The 15,662-nt window shown below is 43.6% G+C and overlaps 1 protein-coding gene across 2 annotated transcripts in view; it reads right to left on the minus strand.

Annotated features, from left to right (window-relative positions):
- Positions 1–15,662, minus strand: part of SMYD3 (SET and MYND domain containing 3) — a 716,238-nt gene that overhangs the window by 144,161 nt on the left and 556,415 nt on the right. The window contains exons 6-8 of one of the 2 annotated variants that reach the window (XM_065875526.1): positions 10,629–10,696; positions 8,979–9,081; positions 2,392–2,502 (exon numbers count right to left, since the gene is read on the minus strand). In XM_065875526.1, the coding sequence (XP_065731598.1) occupies positions 2,392–2,502; positions 8,979–9,081; positions 10,629–10,696 (282 nt within the window). The remainder of the gene's footprint in view (positions 1–2,391; positions 2,503–8,978; positions 9,082–10,628; positions 10,697–15,662) is intronic. The other variant, XM_065875530.1, reaches the window with a different exon arrangement.

A 15,662-nucleotide genomic window follows, 5' to 3' on the forward strand; every position in this document is an offset into this window, starting at 1 on the left:
AAGCCCTGAAAAGAACAGAAGGGCTGACCCTACCACTAGTAAGAGAGAACTCCTCCTCCCTGACTAGGTGGGACAACAGTTTCTTCCTGCCTTTGGACTCAAACCAAAACACTGGCTTTCTTGGGTCTCCAGCCTGCCAGCTTTCAGACTGGAACTTACACCATCAGCAATCCTGGGTCTCCTGCCTGCCAAGTGCAGATTTTGGGACTTCTCAGTCCCCACAATCACATGAGCTAAATCCTTACAATCAATCAATCAATCTCTCTCTCTCTCTCCACACACACACACACACACACACACACACACACACACACACACACACACCCTGTTGGTTCTCTTTCTCTGGACAATCCTATCTCAAATAAACTTTGAACTCAAAGGAATAAAGAAAACGGTCTTAACGGATATGATAGACACTGTAGATCAGCTACCGAAAAGTTATCCACAGCTTTCTTCTCCCTGGTCTTCTTCTAGTGAAAAGCTAAAATTCTGTTTTCTTGCCTCTTTTACACCGACAGTAGTATGTGACAGAGCTCTGACCCGTAAGATATAAGTGGAAATCCCTAGGAGGATTTCCCTTTGTTCTTTGCATTTTATTACCCCTTCTTTTCCTTTCTTTCTTTTTTTTTTTTTTTTTTGGTCTAGAGCTTGGATGCACTGACTAGGGCTTGTGGGCAGCAGTCATCCTGGCACCATGAAGACAAAAGCATATGCTAGGGCTAGCTAAGGAGGAACACAGGAGGATTCTGGGACTGTGATGAGACCCATGAGTAGCTGCTCCCATGTTGGACTGCTTCTCTAGAATTCTTGAGAAAAACACATCACACCTACTAAAGCCAGTTTTAGTTAGGTTATCTGTTATTTGCAGCCAAACTCTTTCCTAATATACTATTTTAGCCCAGATTTCAACTGTAACAATAAGCCAAAAGTGAACATGACCCCAGCTCTAATAAAACAATCACTTACTCAAAGAAAAAAAAATTGAGGGTCTGCCATATAGATGGCATGTAAGAGGCACTAAATCCAAAAACCTTCCCATTCCCAACCAAGGATGCTGGTGGGAAGTTAGCTTGCTCCCTGCCATTTCAGGTTGTAATCTGAGGAGGAATCCCAGGGGATCCCCTGTGATGCCTGGAATGTTTGTGAACTGCAAAACGGGAACACTAAAGTGGACTGAATCTTGGGGAGCTATTAGCAATGGGTTCAACTTTTCCCGTTCAATTCACTTCTTTCTAAAAGCTCTTTTTAATGAAAAACTAATCATGATCACTGACTCCTGCATCTTTAGAATGAGCTCAGGGTCCTTTCGCATGCAGTGAAAGCAACTACCTCTCTCCATCGATGTCAGTGTCAGAAGTCACAGGTAGTTGTGGTACAGGGGAGGGAGCATTAGCTTCATCAAAAGATCTGTGTTTGAGACTTGGTGCTGCCACTTTTCCTTTATCCCCTCCCAGAGGCATATTTCTGAACCTTTCTAAGTTCTGTTTCTTAATTTATGAGTATTAAGTTCAAACGAGATAATGATTACAAAAGAATTCCAACAAATGTAAAACACTCTACAAAAGTTAAGATTTCATTAGATAACCTGATTGTGTGCAAACTAAGAGTAAATAGGTTCAATGTGAGGAAAGTATAAGATTCATATGAGAAAAGTTTATTCATTATCTTTATGGCATTTATTTTGGATCTTCTTCATTTCTCAGAGAGTAAAAGCTGCTAGATAAGTGGTCACCATCTGATAAAGTAGTACAGCAGAAAGGCTTACAGAAGAAATTTGAAAGAAATAAAAAACTAGACAAAACTTGACATGTTCACTACTGAGCAATAGCTGTTACCAATCATAACATAATTAACCCTCTTGCTGCAGGCTCTAATAGCACTCTGGCCTTCAGTGTCCTTTTTTTTTTTTTTTTTTTTTTGCGGTACGCGGGCCTCTCCCTGCTGTGGCCTCTCCCGTTGCGGGACACAGGCTCTGGACGCGCAGGCTCAGCGGCCATGTCTCACGGGCCCAGCTGCTCTGCGGCATGTGGGATCCTCCCGGACCGGGGCACGAACCCGCATCCCCTGCATCGGCAGGCGGACTCTCAACCGCTGCACCACCAGGGAAGCCCACTCACTGTCCTTTTAATTACATGTTTTACACCTACATTCCCTCTAGACTCTAAACTCCATGGATCCTTACCTGAGATTAAACCTCTTACTGCCTGGTGGGTGATAAGAGTTCCAGGAAATAAAACATATGCAGCACAATGTATTCTTTTATTTACCTTTGTTTCCTACTATGCACTGAGGGTCATTTACTTCTGGATTAATGAAATAAAAGCAGAGTTCTCTGAAAAACCACGCAGACATTGCCCAGGAGGTGTTCCAAGCTGGTTCCATACAACATACCTTGTCCTGGGTTTGACATCGCAAACAGTCACAGTCAAAGCAGTATTGGTCCCTCAGCTGCTTCCGGCGCTCCTCGCTGGTCATCAGCATATCCAGGTAGCAGATGGTGAGCTGCGGAGGCCAGAGAGGGAGGGGTCACACGGCTGCTGTGATCATTTTCTTTAACCAATGGCTATTATTGTGAATCATTAAAGTAAAACACGTTTTTATCGCACACCAAAAAGTGTAAGTAAGAGAGAAGATACAACTTATGGTCTCTCCACCCAAATAATCACATGTAAAATTGTTAATGCATTACCTTCCAGTCTTTGTTATGTGGTGAGCACACATGTATCATATATTTATTTTAAAGAATTGGGCTCATTAACTCTATATGCTTTTGCACCTTATCTTTTATTCACCAAACAGTAAAATATCAAGAGCTGTTATATGTTTGATATTACTAAGTTTTGGTAATAAATTTTGTAACCACTGGCAATCAGAGAAGCCAAATTTATCCTGGCAATCAAATGGGTGGCAGATTATGTAGCCAGATTGCTCTTAAATCCTAATCAATTCTAAAGCTGCTTCATGGAATTTAGGGTCAACCAGATTTGGAATCTTGGAACTTAGGAGACAGTTCCCTTACTTGTGAGGCTTTTATTTATTTATTTTTACGATACATTTATTTATTTATTTTTGTCTCAAGCCCACACTAAGCAATAGTCTGTAACAACTGGGTTCCTGCCGCTGAGACCACAGCCACTTTTTAATTCCCTAAATCTTTCTTTTGCCTCATGATCTGAAGCCCGAGCTGCCTCTGAGGTACAAAGGGCCACCGTATCAGGCAAGTTCCTCTTAAGTTCCAAATAACCGATTTCTAAGCGCCCTTTTTGAAACAGCCTGTTAGGAAGTTTGGGGCAACATACACATTCATCTTGAATCATCAGGCTCTCAGGGGCCCAGTTTCCTTATATGAGGTGAGATGGTAAAATGCACTGATCTCTGTGTTCCCTTTTGGGTTAACTCTAGGACCCTAATTCTCAATCCAGCCCAATGGCTCTCAGTCATCAGCCCCAGCTATCGGGTCAGATTAATCGGTAGTACTTACCGGGTGATTACAATGGGCCCAGTGTGAAGCCAACAAATCCAGGGCCTGTCACACCAGAGAAATATGCTTGACAAACCTAAGAGTTTATTACAAGGGCCAAAACTCATGAGTGATCATGCCAGGCAGTGAATGGGCAACAGGAGACTAGCTATTTCACTTAATCCCAAAAAGAGACTCCTACGGCTCCCTCAGTGTTCTGTGACTGCCTGGAACCATGACCTGGACTGTGCAATGGCTTTCTAACTGGCCTCCCTGCTGCCGTCAGTCTACATTGCATCTTCTAGGCTGCTTTAAGAGAGATCTTCCTAAAGCTCATATTTGATCATGTCATTTCTCTATGCAAAGAGTTCTGATGGCTTCTCCCTGCCTATAGGATAAGGATACACAAGGCTTCCCCAGAAGATTTTCTGTCTGCCTTTCTAGACTCCGCATCTCTCCCTACACCCTACCACCTGTCACCATTATGTACAATGCTACCCGCTGAAACGATGCACGCCACGCAACGTGTATGGTGTTGGCCTTTACCAGCCAACGCCCTTTCCTCCACTCTCAGCTTATTCAGAATTCTCTCCTCCTTCAGGCTTGACTCAAATACGCCTCCTCCAATGAAGAATGTCCAGTTCCTCCCATGCCTCTTTCACGCCATCGAAGTCTGCAAAAATACACTGTATCAAAGCTGAAGGTCTCAATGGCAAAAACATTTTATTCATATTTTTGGGGGGAAAAAAAAGCCGGATTACTAACTAGTAATGACAGCTAAATCATTTTATCAACCAAAGATAAAAACCTTTATTAAAGACTCGTTGACTCACTAGTTTTAAGGGAGAATCTGCTCACTAAATGTAGGGCTCATTTAGTGGGAACATATATATGAAACTTTGCCATTGATCAGTGGATGTTTTAATGGCAAAGAACAAAACTGCATTAAAATATTAATGCTACTGACCGTTGCTTTGCCATTATAGTGCAGCTCTTATGGAAAATGCAGTAAATCAATTCCAACATTAGAGTAATATCATGCAAGGTATTTGCTGGATATTGAATTTGTTGCTTACTTGAAAATTTCAAGGCGAAGTGAACCCCTTTTCCCTGAAGCTCATCTTCTCATTATGTACTTTGGAGTGGATAATAAGATCAAATTAAAATTAGACTTGGTCTTCATTTCTCGAATTACATTGTCACAATTATAAATTTTTCTAATACTGGCTCTCAATTGAAAATAGATTTTGAAAAATCCTCCCTGTCTTTAAAGTCAAACCTGAGTGTTATTCATGTCTCTTCTCTTTGTCACACCCTCAGAGCCAGTCAATTTTCAAATTCTGCTAATTCTAGCTTATAGATATATTCTTCAGATGCCCCATCACAAGCCACCACCTGAATCTCCCGTCTTCAGGCTGCCACTGTCACCTCTTGCCTGGATTACACATATTCTCCCAATCTTGCCTACACACGGAAAAACTCATCATGCCGTTCCTTTGCTTAAACTCTTCAGTGATGCCCCATTTCCTGTCCCCCTCCCTTCCAACAAATATTTAATGAGTGCATCCTATATACCAGGCACTGTTACAGACCCTTCAGGTGAACTGAGATCCTCAATAAGGTCCCCATGGGTTGCTTGGTCTGGTCCCTGCATATTCCCTCATCCGCTGGTCACAACTGAATTTGTCAGTCTATTGATGTGAACAGCTTCCTGTTCCTTGAATTCACCATTCTGTCCCTGGCCCCTGTGTCTTTTTTTTTTTTTTTTTTTTTTTTTTTTTTTTTTTTTTTTTGCGGTACGCGGGCCTCTCACTGCTGTGGCCTCTCCCGCTGCGGAGCACAGGCTCCGGACGCGCAGGCTCAGCGGCCATGGCTCGTGGACCCAGCCGCTCCACGGCATGTGGGATCCTCCCGGACCGGGGCACGAACCCGTGTCCCCTGCATCGGCAGGCGGACTCTCAACCACTGCGCCACCAGGGAAGCCCCGCCCCTGTGTCTTTGTCTAGAATGCCTGCCCCTGTCTTAGCCAACTTTAACTCGCTGGATCCTTTAAAAGTCTAGGAGTCACTTCTCTGGAAGCCTTCCTTATCTTCTCCCACCACCCCTGATCCTTACCACCACTCGAGTGTCCCTGCTCTGAACTTCTAGAAAGCCCTGTGCCCATTTACACTATTTTAGTTTTCATATTCTATTATTGTGTTCTGTTCTGTGTCAGTTTCCTCAATTACACCTTGAATTCCTGAAGGCAAGGTGAGGTCTTACTCATCTTTGTATTACCAACGGCCACCGCAGTACATGATACCAGTAAGCATGCAGTGAATTTGTTAAATGACTTAGCAGATAGAGATGGCTGGGAGAAGACAAAGACCGTTATGATCCCAAAACATTTTAGACGAAAACTGATACTTGGGGTTACTGATATGCTCAATCTGTGCAAATCACATTTCTCTCAATTGCTGTGGTTCCAGAAAACACCGGCATCCAATGGCATTATTTGTAACAGCTACAATCTCTTCTAGCCAGGAAAAACGAGGAAGCCTGGACTGTCCAGCTTTCTTCCATGATCCACATTCTTGAAGACTGTCAGGTGATAACATGTGTTTCGTAGCTTAACAAAACCCAGAAGAGACAGCCATCGGCAACCCAGCATGTGAGCCACGACTTAAACTATAATACACACATCTCTTGGTAGGAGGTACTGAATGAGAGACAAAACCCCCCACAAACAAACAAACAAACAAACAGAACAAAAAACAGCCCTCACCCCCTGCTAGACACAAAACAGTCCCAGAACTCAACATCACAGTGAAAATCCTTAAACAGCAAAGTGTTATAAGTGGTGCTGGTATGAAGGGAAGTGGTCCAAAAAGTCCAAAGGATGACTTTATGTGGAGAGAAACAAAGGTAAGAAATTTCTGTTATGGTGGAACCCTGTGTAATTTTCCAGATCTCCTTGTCTGAGGTTTGAAATGTTCTCATCTCAAAATGGCAATGCGTTGGCTTTCGTGTTACTTTCTTTCCGGGGCCCATGGGACACACCTGAGGATTGGTGGTAGCTTCAAAATGGGTCTAAGGTTCTATCCCACCTCTGGTTTTGTGTCCAGCAAACCTCATTCATTCACTCAACAAATACAGACTGAGGAGTTTCTATATTACAGGCGCTATCCAGTCTTCTCTGGTGCAGCCTACATTCTGGTACTTCCATCCCAAATAGCACATTTTAAAACTGGGGGCGCCCAAATGAGCAATAAAGCCAAAATGCAAAATTGATGCTATAATACAAAATTTCTACATTTCCTTCTTTATCCAATTTCACAAAAGCCAGTACTTGCACAGTAAAAAGGAATTGTCCCTCTTAATTAACCTCAAAATATCCTTTCTCCCTCTCCACTACCTCTACCACAGGAGGCCGGTTTTAAGTGTGCAGGATGTATTTTCAGTACTGGGGTGGCTACAAGCGTGAAGTGAGCAGGGACTAGACACGGGAGTTCCTCACTGATGCAACAGTCGTACACAGCGAACAGCTGTCCCATCTGGGATGCCAACAGCGCCCTCAGTGAGAAACACTGCTGGTCTTTACACCACGTATGCTCGATTTAACAGAAAGTCAACCCAACGAAGTGTTACTGAATGCCTCCTGGGCTGTAAGGCAAAGTGCTAGGTGCTAAAGGAGACACAGTAAGACACGACTGCCTGTCTTCATGAAGCTCACAGCTGAGTGGAGAAGTCACCAAAAGAGCCGGAATAAGTGCCAAAGAAATATTAATAACCGCTGTAAGAGAGAGCTCAGAAGAAAAGATCTTTTAATTTGAGAAAGCAGGAAACGCTTTATAGAAGACATGATGTTTGAGAGGGCCTTGAGGGGTGGATAATGTTAAGACAGGTAGAAACGGTGGGCAGACAGAAGGGGAACAACTAAGCAGAGAAAACGTCACGCACCAAGACATGTATAATGGTAGGGAAAGAAATTTATTTTCTGAACAAGCTGGTATAAAAAGGACTTATGGGGAGAATCTTCTCTTTGCTGAGAAGCCGCTTTGATAAGGACCATAGGGAAAGATATCTGAGTCTGCAAGGCCTGGTGCTGAGCACAACATTGTGTGTCAGGCAAGAGGAAGGATTTGCTTGTTGCTCCAGAGATGGAAAGAGAAGGACATGAAATAAGCACCAAAAGACAGTGTTTTTTCAACTAAATGAAAAACAACCCAGGAGAAGAACTGGCAGCCAAGCCTAGGAAAAAAGATATAAAGAGATTTCTTTGTTGTTTCTGAAAAGTCCAACTGTTTCCAATAGTTTTTCTGTTTGCTTGTCAAGTTACCTTTTCTTTTTAAATTTAGTAGAACACCACCACCACCATCATTATCAAAAGGCAGCCATCCCTCAGCTCCCAAACTAATGTTGAAATTGGATAGTGGTCCCCCCTTCTTACCTGCCTTGAAGTCACATAGGACCCAAGGAAAAAAATCTAAATTCTATATACTGTTGACAGGTATCCCAGTGTACCAACTACACTGATCCTAAAAACTGGAAATTCAGTAAGTGGCTGTATAAGAGACAGCTTATTCAGTTGAAAATCAGTTTGGACCGAGTCTTATCAAAGCCAAATCCCTGTCTACATAAAATATGGTACCTCTGAGTTTAGGTTTTATTGGCTGAGTGCTGCATAAGTGCAATAAAAGCTTATGATGGTCTGTTTTCCTTGCAATAAATATCCACTTTAGCAAATTGGAAGGTAGAAGGAAACTGGGTTCTAAAAAGCGTAAATATCTATAACCCAGAATTCTGGGTAGTAATTGTGTAAACCCTGTCAGGATCGGGTTCAGCAGCCCTGGAGCAGCCCACCTGCAGCTGCCTTGCGAGACCTCGGCCTTCTGAGAAGGCTCCTCTCATCAAAAGAGGTTGGCTGGGCAGCCTGCAAAACTGGAAGGGTCAAGGCCAGTTCATTGCTGGAGGTCATACTTCCTGTCCCCTACTCCCTTCACATCTTTGCGTGGACAGTTACCCAGAGATGCTGACGCTGATAGGTTTGTAAAGGTCCAACGACAACCTGAAAGAGTAAAACTCGTTTGCTTTCTTAACACGAAGGTAAAAACGAGTCACCTCTGAAATGCAATTAGGGACCTTGGGAATCAGTAAGCCCTTGGGATCTCATTCACAAGCTGGGCTGCCCTCCCTGCCTATGGAAAGATGACCGCTTGCAGAGATGCGAGGGGCCGCTGAACTGTCATACGCACAAAGCACACACTCTGTCACACACACACCTCCCCCCCCACACACACACAAAAGGAACTGTCATCATCCAGAAAAATGGTGATTATAAAAAACACGCCAGCTCATCTATAATCTGGGAGAGGTGATGGATAAATGAGTCGCTGGGTAGAGGTGTTATACATCTTCTCCTTGGCAGAAGGACAATGAAAAGCTGCCCCTCAGACACAACTGGCTTTAGGGCAGGGCCTTGCTGAGAGGGTCTTTGATGGAAAAGGAGGCCAGCCAGGGGGAAACACGGGTTCCTTACCTCCTCTCCGGCCTCAATGTCTCGGACTGCACGCAGCAAGAGGTGGGGTCCGTTGAACACAATTGAACAGTTGGGGTCACAGCTGTGATTGAGCAAAGACATACTGCAGGAAAGAAAAAAAAGGAGAGACCATCGTGGCCCAGTAGATAGAGTCAAATATCTAAACATAACGACTATTGTGGGCAAAAGACACTTTAGCTTAGGGGCTAGGGGACAGGTAAGGTTGACAGTGTACCAGGGATTGAGTGCTCTGGGGCCTCTAGCCCACTTCCTGTGAAATGAAACGCTCCCCAAGACGGAGCTCATTAGGGAAGTTTGTTAATAAAAACATTCTGAGTCCTTCTGGGGGATGGGTGAGGGGAGGTAGTTGTCTCATTATACCAGCCAGTAAGGCAACCCAACATGAAGATGGGAAAAAAAAACTGACCTGCAAAGGAATAATTTCTGAGATAATGGGATACGGCAGTTAAAACCTCAGCCAAGACACCACTGAGCTTCCCACACAGGACCGCATTTGTCAAGCTCCTTTGGAGGAACTGCCACCTTCACGAGAACATGCACAACTACACCGAAGAATAATTAGGAGTACCTCCTCTGCAACAGAACACTAGGTTTATCTCGCTAACGAGACCCTCATGCATTCTGGGCCATGGCCAAGTCATTTTATTACCTTGGAGGCACATTTTTTTTTTCCATCTGGGGAGGGAATGGATTTAAGCTGCCACCACATTTACAGATAGAAATAACTGTAAGTAAGCATCGCTATGCAGAAACAACTTGCTGAGTACTTGAGTATGTTTATCAAATTTAACCATCACCATAATATCCTGAGGGTCATTTACTGATGAGGAAACTGACACATGGAAGTTAAATGACTTCCCCAAGGACACACAACTAGTAAATGGTGACTGAATTTGAACCAGGTGGTCTGAACTCAGAGCCCATGCTCTCAACGAGTCTATGTTACTGCTTTTTGAGGACCCACACCATAGCCATGTACTTGGTAACACGTGAGAAATAAGAAGCTGAATTCTCAGATTCACAGTTAATTATAAGAAAGACCCTATTTGTATTAGGACCCTGACAGCATGAAAACAAAATGAAACTAGGAGTGACCCTGGAGTGCTTGCGGAAGGACAGTCTAGTAGCTCAGTGATTCAGATCACCTCAGAGATAGCTGGAGAGAACGCTTCAGAAGGCCAGAGCCTGAAAGTGTTCTCGCCTCCTGGAGCAACGGGGCTCAGAGTATGCTAAGCCAAAAGACCAAATGAACCAACTGGTGCAGTACGGCAAGTCTGGTGAAACGATCATGTGCACCAGCCCAGAAGGGTGGGGGAATAACAAAATCTCAGCCTGATGGTTTATTAGCACCCACAATCCCCAACTTTTTACCCCAAAGTTCCTGAGAACAAGAATTTAGGTCTGTGGTATGCCTCTTTGTTAACACCATAGCATATAATGTGGGGATATAAAACTTTTTTTTTTTTTAAACTTCACATTTTCCATTTTCTTGTAACTTATCATTACGTTTCAAGAGTGGCTCTTGAAGCAGCTGCTTGTAACAGCCTTTCTAACTACTTTTAAAAGGCTGGGGAGGTGGGTGGGAATTAAAGTTGCTTCTTCCAGTAAATGAAATGCCATCCACCATACCTAGGATACAGGCCAACACCAACTTCCTGCATCTCTGCATTACAGATGGTGAAAGAGTTGCAGATCACCTGTAAAAACAAGGGGGAGACAGGATTACCAGTCACCTAAGAAACTTCATAGGCAAGAGAACAAAAATTTTCAAAATAAAATGTAGGATCCTTGGGACTTCCCTGGTGGCGCAGTGGTTAAGAATCTGCCTGCCAATGCAGGGGACACGGGTTGGAGCCTTTGTCCAGGAAGATCCCACATGCCGTGGAGCAACTAAGCCCGTGAGCCACAACTACTGAGCCTGCGCTCCAGAGCCCACGAGCCACGACTACTGAAGCCCATGTGCCCTAGAGCCCGTGCTCTGCAACTAGAGAAGCCACCGCGATGAGAAGCCCGTGCACCACAACGAAGAGTAGCCCCTGCTCACCGCAACTAGAGGAAGCCTGCGTGCAGCAATGAAGACCCAACGCAGCCATAAATAAGTAAATAATAGAAATGGAGCAGGAAAGAGAAAGAGAAATTTTGAAGAATATGTGTCATGTGTTAGATTTACTTCTCTTCATTATTTTATTTATTTTTGGCTGCGTTGGGTTTTCATTGCTGTGTGCAGGCTTTCTCTAGTTGCAGCGAGCGGGGGCTACTCTTCATTGCGGTGCACCAGCTTCTCTTGCGGTGGCTTCTCTTGTTGTGGAGTGTGGCTTCAGTAGTTGTGGCTCGTGGGCTCTAGAGCACAGGCTCAGTAGTTGTGGTGCACGGGCTTAGCTGCTCTGCAGCATGTGGGATCTTCCTGGATCAGGGCTCGGACCTGTGTCCCCTGCATTGGCAGGCGGTTTCTTAACCATTGCACCAGCAGGGAAGTCCCTGCAGTGTGTTATTTGAAATGTGCTTGCACCCAGTTACCCCAAACCTTCTCTCTTACCTTGTCACTTAGAAACAGAACATGAAAATTATAAAATCTAATCTGACTGGATTTTAAAAAGTAAATGATAGTAATGGTAAACATCAGGCCATGAAACCATGATGCTGTCTAAGGCCAAACCAAAAACATTCATTTAAAAATCTATGTGTTGGGCTTCCCTGGTGGCGCAGTGGTGGGGAGTCCGCCTGCCGATGCAGGGGACACGGGTTCGTGCCCCGGTCCGGGAAGATCCCACATGCCGCGGAGCGGCTGGGCCCATGAGCCATGGCCGCTGAGCCTGCGCGTCCGGAGCCTGTGCTCCGCAACGGGAGAGGCCACAACAGTGAGAGGCCCGCGTACCGCTAAATAAATAAATCTGTGTGTTGATAAATAATGCTATTTTTTTCGGGGGGGGGGTACAAAACTAATTTAAAGCAAATTAAACTATGTATATCACTTGTTAAATGGACAAATTAAAATTCTGTCCTTATATGAATATTATTGATTTTGCAAATGTATTTTACTGTACAAGCTAGGTAATAAATAAAATAATCTTACTTAGGGAAACTACTTTATCACATCCCATATCACAATATACTTGGACATGTGTCCTTCTAGACCTTGGTACATTCAAGTACTGTTTCCACAACTTTAAAAGTGTCTGTCACGTTTCAAGCTGTGGTCACAAATAGTGTACACGCAACATATAGAATACTCAGCATTGACTTGCCAAGGCTAAAATCAACATCAAGGCCAATGTCATAACTGAGGGAACAGCAATCATAAAATTGTGCTTCCTATTTTACATGTTTTCCAAGGTCAAACTACCAAATGTTAGCAAATGAGGATTCACAGAATGAAGCCCCTTTAGATAAAATGTTTGCTTTCTAAAATCCACCCATATTTTCATTTTTCTAAGGGCTTTACTCACAGCAGAACTTATTATGTCTTCAACAGTTGTCCTTGATAATCGAAAGCAAAACAGGAATGATATTCACAAATTTGCCCACTGTTATTTCCCTGAGGATATTACCTAGCATTTCACCTCCTTATAAGTCATCTGATGAAAAAAGCACTTACTATAGATGTCTGTCAAGTATGTATAAAAATATAAAGCCCTGGAACATGATTTCCATTGTTTAACTTCCCTCCCACATTCTGAGGCTCAGAACTACTATGATATTCTTAAATTATTGGAGAAGATTGTTGTAGGTTTCCATAGCTCTGACATAAGAGTCTTTTCTGTTAAAAATTTCATTTAGTCATGCTCTTATCCAAAAAGTTTATAATCACAATGAATTCAACTTTTTTCCACAGAGCACACTTAAAGATTCTTTTGTTCAACTCGAATTTCTAAAAATGTTCTCTTACATGATAATCTAGTTTCACCATTCTCTTTCCATGTAATTGGAGCAAAAATCTACCCGTGGGCAGTGCCAGTATTCCTCACTGTAATTTTTCTGAGTTTCAGTACTAAATTCCTAAATGAAACATGCTAGGTGGTATCACCTGACTGAGGGTGAACTGAATATAGCAGAGCATGCCTCAAATCAAGTTCATTGATTTTCCATCAAGTTAACGGAGAAAAGAAAACTGCAGAAAAATATTCCACGTGAAAGATAATACCGAACACTAACCCACTGCTTAATGTAACCCCCAAACGAAAGATAAATTCAAGTGTGAGCTGAGGTTATGCTCACTATGTAGAAATTAAGGTGAATATTCCTTCCAGGAGAAAATTTGGCAGGCGAGGGTTTGTCATACTGATCATACTTGACATCTCAGGGACTGAAACCCCAGAAGCATATATTTCACATTAGAGCACGTGAAGTGTGCATGACTCATCTGCAAGCTGCACGGGCCTGCACCAGGGTGTTTTCGGGACTAGTGCCTGGAGCCGTTTCTGGCAAGCAGTGGCCACAGATGAGGCAGCATCTCAGTGGGTCAATCCTTCTGTGGCTTCCCAAGCCTACCCAATCCCTGGACACTGCCCAATGACCCACGTGAGCGGAAGCCAGGAAAGAAAGGACACCAGACTAGAGAGACACAACTCTAGTTACATAGTCCAGAGGATGCAAGAAATTAAACTCTGAGGTTAGACAGTCCCTCTTGTGATCTCTCAAGGCGTGCTCCTTTATTTTCAGAAATATAGAAGCAAGTAAAAGAGAAAATAAACCATGGATTCATTCCCACCCGCACCCCAACCCTTTCTCTAAGAGGTAATCAGCCCTTCCCCGCTTCCACCGGCCACTCTTACAGACAGACAGATACACAACAGATGGGTGAGACTTCAATGTAAGGACACGATGTGATTATTTGTCCTTTCTTCTGGTACCATATTAAATTAAACAGCATAATGAATACATAAATGGTACTCTGCCCAGCCTCTCTCCTGACCAGGCGCCTGAGTTGGTGATGATAAAACACCGGCACGCACCCTGCACCACTTCAGTAGTGCTCTACAGAGATGCGTAAGGGAAGACCCCTTGTCCCATTCAGAGTTCATCAGAATGTGAAGAGGAGGGGATTTGAAAGGCAGATTAAATACATCTTTTCTTCTATAACGTGTATTGCTGAAAGTAAAGTCTGATAGACTCTTCTTGGCTAGTTAGTGGGACTCCTTAGTAGGAAAGCAAAATAGAAGCATGAGCTTTAAAAAGATAGACAAGCCCTGGGCGAGGGAGAGAGGCTGACTGCTGGGCTTGGATCTGGTCCTGATCAAATCTTCCAGTCTCTTCCCGGCCTCTTCTGAAAAGTCTTCTCTCCTGGGAGGCCTCCGGTCTCACCCGGCTGGGGAGGGAGACCCCTCGGCCTTTGTTCCTGCATGCTGTCCACATACTCACTCCCACACTCGGTACAGGATAGTACAGCTATTTCTGTATACTTGACTTTCAAGAGAGTAGAACTTCTACATTATTCTTTTTTTCCTCCTGGCTCAGACATGTCTGTTTAATATTAGTGACTTTGTTAGCCTCTGTGACTTCTATATAGAATTGTTAATAAAGCAAGGCAGAACTTCCCAGGTGGTGCAGTGGTTAAGAATCTGCCTGCCATTGCAGGCGACATGGGTTTGAGTCCTGGTCCGGGAAGATCCCACACGCCGCGGAGCAACTAAGCCCGTGCACCACAACTACTGAGCCTGCACTCTAGAGCCCGCGAGCCACAACTACTGAAGCCCACATGCCTAAAGCCCGTGCTCGGCAACAAGAGAAGCCACCACAATGAGAAGCCCACGCACCGCAACGAAGACCCAAGGCAGCCAAAAATAAATAAATAAATTTATTTTAAAAATGTAAAATATAAAATTATTAAAAAATGTATAAATAAACCAAGGCAATCATCACCATACAGCCAAAAAAAAAGTTCTCTTAACACCCTCCTCTCCTTCTCACTTTTCTCTCTCTCTCCATCTCCATTCCTTCCTACAACAAAGTCATAGTTGTAGGAGGTCACAGTGACTTTCACAGACTAGGTTCTGGAACTATAAGAAGATACAAGGTCAGAACCCTGCCCTCAAGGACTCTGAGACCAGCAGGGGAGACAGCTGTATTAGTCAGTTAACAACATTCGAGCTGTACTAGTGCCCAGCAGAGGGGTCACTAGCTCAGCTGGGGCAGGTCAGTGAAGGCTCACTGAAGAGCAGATGCCAGAGGAGGTACCTGGAATCTGGAGTCACGAGTGTAACTCAAACCTCTTATTCCTTATGTGACACACTGGGAGAATATCAACTTAATTATAAACCCTAAAAATCTGGTTCCTTAGATTGAGGAAAACTGGCATAAACCTAATACCTACACAGACCCCTTTGACTTTCAAAAGTTAAAGGTGGTGACATCTGATAATAGTAGCTATTACAAAGTAAACACCAGTAAGTAAAAGGAATAGGGGTCTAGGGTTTTGGCACAGATTGTAGAAAATACCCACCGCATTTCTTTCTTGGTTTAAAGAGACTCACAAACCTCTAAAATGTGTCTTCTTCTCACTCCGTGTTGTGGAGAGGAGAAAGAAAGGCACCGTGGTATTAAAGATAGTAGTACCTAAAATACCATGATTTAATTGTTTTCTCTGAAGAGCCAGGAAGGATATACTTCAATTTAAAAAAGAAAGAAAGAAAGAAAGCAAAGAAAAAGAACCAGAAAGGAGATGTA

This window comes from Phocoena phocoena, chromosome 1 (genome assembly GCF_963924675.1).
Source record: "Phocoena phocoena chromosome 1, mPhoPho1.1, whole genome shotgun sequence".
Lineage (NCBI taxonomy): Eukaryota > Metazoa > Chordata > Mammalia > Artiodactyla > Phocoenidae > Phocoena > Phocoena phocoena.